This window comes from Cebus imitator, unplaced genomic scaffold, assembly GCF_001604975.1.
Source record: "Cebus imitator isolate Cc_AM_T3 unplaced genomic scaffold, Cebus_imitator-1.0 Scaffold84, whole genome shotgun sequence".
NCBI classification, from domain to species: domain Eukaryota; kingdom Metazoa; phylum Chordata; class Mammalia; order Primates; family Cebidae; genus Cebus; species Cebus imitator.
The window spans coordinates 6,077,068-6,085,842 of NW_016107399.1; the positions used below are offsets into that span (position 1 = coordinate 6,077,068).

The following is an 8,775-nucleotide window of genomic DNA, read 5'->3' on the forward strand; positions in this document are numbered from 1 at the left end:
TGAATGCCTCAAAGACCTTTGTGTGTGTGTATGTATACATAGAGGAATGGCATTTGGTAATTTTAAAAAGACAGAATTTACCAAAAGGACACAAGAAAGGTAAAATAGGAAACAAACTAATATTAAGATAACACACTTTTAGGAGAAAGAGAACATATATATAAGAGGAAATCCAATGACCACCTTGCTGGAAGAGAGCTGTAAGAAGAAATGGCTTTTCCTAACATAATAATACCATAGTCACACAATAGTGCTCTAGCAGCCTTATCCATAACAGAAAGAAATAACTTGGTGAATATGTAAAAGTGAAATACTTAGCACAGACCTGGTTTTAGTTTATCCTTGAGGTACGGAACCAACTTATATTCTTTAAGAACCAATTCCCAGTCTAAGTCTGGAATGGTCAAGTTTGCAAGAGTTCCCAAACATTCAATCACAAACTCCTCTTCTTCATCATTAGAGATCTGGGCTGCAAGGTCCCCAACATAATCCTGGATAAAACAGAATTATAAAGTTAAAATATTATTTTTTATTTAATCTAATATTTAACCCACAGTAATCTAACAATTTAACCCATTGAAAGAAAAAAGTCAGTATCAAATGTGATTTTCTTGTTTTAATAATCTTGAAGTAATTGCTAAAGAAGCCTATGGTGAACTGATTAAGGCAAGAAGACTGTACTGGGGTGGAGGGATTAGCGTAAGGATCACAAAACAAAAACAACGTTGAAACATAGGTTGAGATGTCTAGGTGCTAAACTAACAAAGAAGTTGATAACGTAAGAGCAATTTGGATTATAAATTAATATTGGACAAGATCCCAGTAAGTGCTTCCAAATGTAGCAACTTCAATTCCAAGTCTATTTTATTAGAAAGCCAAAATAATACTTACAATAAACAAATTTTTAGTTGGTCCATCATGCTGAGAAATGTTTCTAATCATTTTCATCAGCAATGGATCCTTAAACTTCAGCGCCCTCTTCATGAGCATCTTCAGCCCATTTCCTGAAACAGAAAGGTCCCCCAATAAAATGAGGGTTAACTTAAGTTTAATAATTTTTTGTTTAGTTCTCAAAAAAAGCCCCAGCAATTTAGTAAAATGCATAACTCTTAAGGGTACAATTTGATTAATGTAGATGAAGGTATATACCTATGCAACACATACCACATATCAACATACAGAGTATTTTCATTCCCTCCAATAAGTTTACTTGTGCCCCTTCCCAGTCAATCCTGTTCCCCAGATACAATCACTTTTCCTCTTTCCTTTTCCCTGTCTCATATTTAAACATAAATAAGTTTTGCCTGATATAGAACTTCACATAAATAGAATCATACAGTATGTGCTATTTTGTGTCTACAACATCTACTACAAATGTTAAAAACATAAATACTTTTTTTTTTTTTGAGACAGAGTCTCACTCTGTTGCCAGGTGCCAGGCTGGAGTGCAGTGGCGCGATCTCAGCTCATTGCAACCTCCACCTCCCAGGTTCAAGCAATTCTCCTGCCTCAGCCTCCCGAGTAGCTGGGACTACAGGTGCGCGCCACCATGCCCAGCTAATTTTTGTATTTTTAGTAGAGACGGGGTTTCACCATGTTGGCCAGGATGGTCTTGATCTCTTGACCTCATGATCCGCCCGCCTCGGCCTCCTAAAGTGCTGGGACTACAGGCATGAGCCACCGCGCCCGGCCTATAAATACTTTTGACTCAGAAAAATTGTACTTCTGGGAATTTATCCAAACAATATAAAAATGAAAATGGATAAAGATTCAGAGAATGGATAATTACTACAGCACTGTTTGTAAGAGAAAAGAAGTAGTAACAAACTATATCCATAATAGTGAAGTAAACTATGGCAAAATTCTTTAATAGTCAGTTTTGCAGTTATTAACAAATGTGCTTTATAAAAGTATTTAATCACATAGAATGATATTATTTCAAGACATTACTAATTTTAAAAGAATATATCACGATATACAGATAATCACATTTTTATTTAAAAATACATAGAAGTATTACACTAAAATCTTACCTATGATTATGTGTGGATGATAGGAATAAAGATTTAAATTTTTTCCTTTTTGCTCATTTGTGATTTTTATAACAAACACATACGACTTTTCAAATAAGGCAAAAACTACTGGGCAGACTCTGAAACATCATAATGTATGATGGGCTATTTTATCAAGATATTATAGAAACAATAATCTAATATATTTATATTTTATTGCCTTATATTGTAATAGACTGCTTTGCAAATAAAAAGTTTCATTTTATCTAGAAAATATTTTCGGTTAAGCCTAACTCACCATGGTTTATAAAATGTTACCAAAAGGTTAAGTGTCTGCATTCATGACGTAAAAATATTCGATCTGACCTTTAAGGATTATAGCTATAATGAAGAAATTATTTTAAAATAGGACTTACATAATCACTATAATTCTTAATTCCTTATTATCTATTTTCCATCATATGCCAAATACCATGTGCTAAAAAGGTTACCACACTCAAAGGCACTAACCTTCACAGATAAGCTGTACATTCCTTTTGTTAGCGGCAAGATTAATGCAGAAAGAAATGAGTTCCAGGTCAATTCGTTCATCTGAACATTCAAATAGCATCTTCATTAACTAGCAGGAAGAAGAGTACATATTTTACTCAAGAAAAAAAACCCAAAAAATCAAACATAGAAGCAATATTTTTATCATATTTTGTTACCTTAGATTGTACATTGGAAATAATATAATTATTTACATTTTAACACATAAAACTGGCAAGCATTCACTGTTAAGTAACCAGATGAATAAACAGTTAATGGACTCAGATGCTCAGAGGTAAATAAGAACTTCTAAGTACAGTGTAGAATGTAAGAGAAACATTAGATAAAACTTAAAGAATTAAAAAACTTTAAGAATTAAACATATTGTTTGGAAGCAAAGCATTCCAAGCAAAGAAAATAGCTTATGCAAAGGTCATGATGCAGGAAAAAACAGTACTCTTATGAAGAACTAAAAGAAAGCAAGCATTGTTGGTGAAAGGGAAACAACAGTTTTAAGAGATAAGAAGGTAAAAACCAGATCATGCAGGGTCTTGAAGTACATGTTAAAGATTTTGGCCTTTGTACTAAGGATAATGGGAAGCTACTAAAAGCTTCTAAATAGGAAAGTGTCAGGATAAAATGTGTGCCTCAAAAAGATTTAGCCAGTGTAGGAAATAGAATAAACTTGCAAGAAACTATGGGGAGCCATGCAGGAAGCTAGAGAAAAAGTTCCAGTGAGAACATGGCTGCCTGGAATAGGTAGAGATAAAAGGATTGATTAGACATATATTTAGAGAAGAAAACCAAAATGGAGTTTAATAACAGACTAGACATTATGGTTAAAGGAGAGGAGTTGTCAAAGATGACTTCCAGGTTTATGCACTGAGCAATGACATACATGCTGATGCCAACATCTACCAAAAGGAGAAACTAGGGTAGGAGAAAACTTTAAAGGGAAGATGGTAATTTTGGTTTTAGATATGCTGAGTTTAAGCTGCTTATGTGAGAGTCTAGTGCAGATATTCAGTAGGAAGTTATAAATGCAGGCCTGAGTTTAGAAGAAATGTCTGGACTGGAGGTATAATTTTAGGAACTGGCATATATGGTTGAAACTGAAGCTGCAGGCTAAATCCAATCACTTGGGCATGGGTAACAAATGAGAAAAGAACTTTTTTAGTGGTAAGAGAAAAGGAAGGAAGGTCTGAGAAGCAGCAGACAAAAAGGTAAAAGGAAAAGGCAGGCTACCTAAGCCAGTTAGCAGTAATCCGGATCTGTCATCATGAGAGAGAGATGCTATAATAAAGGGACAAATAAAGAAACTGCACGCTATGTTTTGGAGAAGCTAGTCTTCTATTATTGTCATATCACCAAATTAACTTAGTGTATAGTACGTAAAGAGAGTCTTCTCTCAGCCCACGTTGTTAACAACAAAGAGTAGTTATTCCTAAAATCTAAAATAAGAAAACTTCTTATGTTTTATCTCAGGGCAATACTTTCTTAAAACAACATGCCTTCATGAATCCAACACAGTGAATAATAAATATTTATATATTTTAGACCTCATTCTGTTAAATCTTGTTTTGATTACTGTTCAAGATGACTTCTGCATTTCAAAAATATGTGGTCAACATATAAAAATCAATCACATTTCTATGTGTTAGTAGTGAACAGCTGAAAACCAAAATTAAATTTGGTTAAATTAATTACAAAACATAGTATCACTCGAATTATTAGGTATATTTCTAAGCAAATACACTGATCTGTATGCTGAAAATGACAAAACACTGTAGCAGGTGAATGGCTGGCATGTATCATGCACTCCTCCTGAGAACAGATCTTTAACCACAAATATTACCACAGATGGAATCTCTGGGTAAGAATCATTACTACTTAATAATGCTACAGAATAAAAAAAGATTCAGGGGCAAAAAGAAAATAATCTTAATTTACTGGATATATATTTAACAGATTTCACTACGTATCTGCCCTACTAAAATTAAATTACAAATAAAATTGCCAATAAAAATTAAATTAGAAATTATCAAAAATGTAGGTGACAATCCTCTAATTAACTGGTATGTTTTCTAAACTGTAATTAAAACCTACTATAGATTTTTTTTCAAACTGAGAATCGGTTACATTGAAGCAAAGTTTCAAGCAAACCAAAATTATTTATTTCAATTCAACCTTTGCAGTATGAAAATTACCCTTAAACACAGGGCTACAGCTTATTATTTTAGAAGGTAAAAAAAATTTTTTAAGTAATTTCCATACTAAATTCTACCTAGAAATAAATAATCAGAAACTAGATATTTAGCAAATAATGCATGGCTTGAAAACTTACTCAACTTCCATTCCTCAAATCAAGCTAAATTAGGACTAAATATAAATGGAATGTATAATGATACAGAATTAGTTTTTCAAAATAAGAGAGATAAACACTTCAATTTTAATTAAAGCTTTCAAATTAAAAAAAAATAGTTCAAACTCCAAATGAAAGAGTATGTCTTTAATTTGATTGCTATCATGGCACTTCAAAAGTAAGTGTAATTGCTGAGAACTAGAAAATATTAAAACTAGATTTGTTCGTTGTAACTACGTCCATTGTCATCTTTTACTAATTTAACAGAAAAGCACTAAAAGGGCTTCAGCCTGTGCCATGAAGAGGCAATAGTGTTCAATCAGACAAGTCCCATATTGAGTATCAGATACCAAAGACCCATGACTGAAATCACTATGTCTAGACTCTCTGGCACCTGACTTCACTTATTTACCAGTGACCAGAGGCCAACCCCCACAGCTCTCTGTATTCACATACAACTCTACCATCCCCGCCCCCTACCCAAACATCTTTGAATGATTATACCAGAACTTTGCATGCCTCAGGAATCTCTTCTGACTGGCTACTCCCTAACTCTGCTGTTTGAAGTGATGCTCTGGTTTCTGAACTTCAGCAGATAATGGCAGGCAAGAGCAAAGGGGGCTGTCAGAAAGGACGTTTACCAGCATTCAGCTAAAAAGAAGCATGTAGATCAAAGGGGGACATATAGGACAACTGTGGTGGAAAACATGTGGATCACTATGAAGATTCTTGCACACTGTTCTAGGATAAAATATTAAATAACACCATGACATCACTACCTAACCATGTACTTTGGCCATTCTATTACCAATAAATACTTTTATAAGCATCTGGATGGCATTTGCACCCATTTAAACAAAACATGCATCTCAGAGGTCTAAACAACAACGAACTGTTAATGTGTACTTTTAACTATTATTAGAATACAATCATTAATTCCTGGCTATCCTCAAGTATGCTTACCTGAAACAATCTACACATTGAGACCATTAAGATCATGTATAAAGACCTGACCTGGCCCCTAAATTTTACAGAACAGTGATACAATAGGATAAGAAAGTTAAAATACATTGGATAACTAGAGGCAATAAAGTACAAAGGAAGCAAAGCAATATAATATTGGGAGTGATTATGAGGCATGTTGTATATGTAATGACCTACACTAGATGTTAAATATTTTCTCAAAGTAAATTCTAATCTAATTACAGGTTTATCCTATAAAACACATAAAAGACAGGCAATATTTAAAATGGACTATGAATAGATCAAAATGATGAGAAAGATTTTACTAAGAATATCTTACTTTCATATAGTTTACAGTTTATAAAGTTCCTTTAATATATGTAATGAAGATGACTATACTTAATTTCTTTTTCATCAGTGAAATGAATATGAATTACTACTAGGCCACTGCTCTCTTACCTTCAAAGTCATGTTATTTGCAATACATGAAGATTTTTTACCAAGCAAACATTAATACGCATAATTATAAAAAGAACAGAATATTACATTAACTCCAAGATATTCCAACCTGGGTTATGACTTTAATAAGTAAGTTAATCAGCAGCTGATTAAACTCATAAGTGAATTTAAAGCTTTATTGGCATTATAAACATTACTTTGAGTAGCCAATACTTCTAAAGGAGTATCTTTTTAATTCCTGAAGGAAACTTGGAAATTTCATTTAATTTCTGACTTGCTTTCCATGATTCTTTCATTTTGCAATTAAGCTGGCACTGGGTGGCAATAAAACCATGTCAACTTTTCTCCTTAAATATGTAAAATTTGGCACTGTAAAGTACAAGTTATAGGCTGGATGCCACATTAAAATTAGGAACAAATATATTATATAGTATTACTTAGTTTTCTCAAAACTCCAGCTCATATAGAAGCTTCAGGATGTTTAAAACATAATTTGGTAACATAACCTTATTCCCTTAACGGCTGAAATTTCAAAAAGAAAAATAAATGGGAAAAGAAAACATCGAAAATCCTTGACCTCCTAAATTTGGAAATTGTTGTTCATGAAATACAGATTATACATGTTTTGAAAACTTCATTGCATACGTGTTTGATGTTAGAAAACTGTCTGGTAAGAAAACATGTATGGATATTGTTCCCGAAACGATATGGGAGAACTTTCTCTATACAAAGTTATAAATTGCAATAATAAGATCTAAAAAGTATCCTAGACAGACTCTTATTTCTGATTCTTTCATTTAAAATAAAGTTTTACATTTTATATTTGAGATTATGCATTCTAGAAGAATAGGATGACTTCAAATTCAAAATTGTATAAATAAGTTTCCTATTTCTTTTTGGTTTACATTTATTTGTCTTTTATTTAATGCTATTCTCTTTAAGATCTAAACATGGATAGAAACAGTCAATCTCGGCAAGAATATTATTTTTTTGGCTGCTTTCCAGTTCATATCCTGTGGTCAATGAAGCTCTGACTCTAAATGAAATCAGAAAAAGAACACCCTTTGAAACTGCAACGCAGAAACCTTTAGAACATATGGAGTGAGACTGTAGTAAATCACCTGTAATCTCCCTTTGACATGGCTACTCTTTTATTGAAAACTTGTTTGACAAAGAGTTTGATTACACTTTGCACTGAGTACAGTCTGACATGCATTCTCTCTATAAGACACCCTGCCTTGCTAGATAAGATATGCTGTGTATTCTTTCAGGGATGTCTATTTCCTATAAACAAGCATAATTTGCTTATCCCTTGATATAAAAGTCTAAGCAATTACCCTTGAGAGTTTATCAATGTTTTAAATATATGTAGGTGAAGTGTTAAAATTCTCAAATAGCAAATTCATTATTGGTACTGTTTCATTTAATTTGGAATGAATGGAAGAACAGTCAATTTGAATTAATAAAGAGAAAAATTATAGTCTTTTTTTTACTGCATATTATTTTTCAAGTAACATGCATTTAATAATTCTTTTTAGACTAAGAAGGAATTGTGTAGTAGAGGTCTTAAGAGGAATTACTTTCATAAGTATGGTTTGTTCATATTCTTCTAAAGTGTTTCTAAAAGTACACTACTTTATTGTATATCATACAATCTATAATTTTTCTATTTTAGAAAACTATTTTATAAAAAATGTTGTAATATTAAAAATCAACCCAACCAGTGTTCCAATCATCATAATTCAAATCAGTGGAAGGTAGTTTCATCAAGATTAATAACACAATAGTGATTTTATGAATGTTAATTCCCTAGGAGTAAAATTATACTATGTACAGAATCTCTACTCTTATAACACACAGTCCATGTTAAAAAAAAATCAATAAACTCTTTCAAGACAAATAGACCTGATATATGATACATAACTAGCCACTGAATCCTAGCAAAAATCTTTGAGAGCAGTAGTATAAAAATGAAAGAATTTTGATGAAATATTTTCCCATTAGAGAATGCAAAGCAATTAAAACTGTTAATATTAAACATAAAATTAAAATACATGTGACAAACTTGAGCAATATTTGTAACACAAAATTAAAATAATTATATACATTGATCTTATTTGTTAATAATAAAAATATTAATGCGTCAATTTAAATATTGTGAAGTCCCATTTTGATAGCTCACACTTGCAATCCCAGAACTTTGGGAGGACAAGTGGGGAGCATCACTTGAAGCCAAAAGTTCAAGACTATCCTAGGCAACAAAGTAAGAATCTGTCTGTATAAAAAAGTTTTTTAAATGTTAAAATTAACCATTCGTAGTGGTGTACACCTGTAGTCCTAGCTGTCCAGGAGGCTGAAGCAGGAGGACTGCTTAAGCCCAGGTATTTTAAGGCTCCAGTGAGCTATGATTGTACCACTGCATTTTGGCTCGGGCAACAGAGAAAGACCCTG

At 32.4% G+C, this 8,775-nt stretch overlaps 1 protein-coding gene across 2 annotated transcripts in view; it reads right to left on the minus strand.

Moving 5' to 3' along the window:
• The window catches only part of KIFAP3 (kinesin associated protein 3), a 143,706-nt gene that overhangs the window by 58,656 nt on the left and 76,275 nt on the right, over positions 1-8,775 (minus strand). For both annotated transcript variants that reach the window (XM_017534138.2, XM_017534139.2), the window contains exons 12-14: positions 2,523-2,631; positions 892-1,004; positions 326-491 (exon numbers count right to left, since the gene is read on the minus strand). In XM_017534138.2, the coding sequence (XP_017389627.1) occupies positions 326-491; positions 892-1,004; positions 2,523-2,631 (388 nt within the window). The remainder of the gene's footprint in view (positions 1-325; positions 492-891; positions 1,005-2,522; positions 2,632-8,775) is intronic.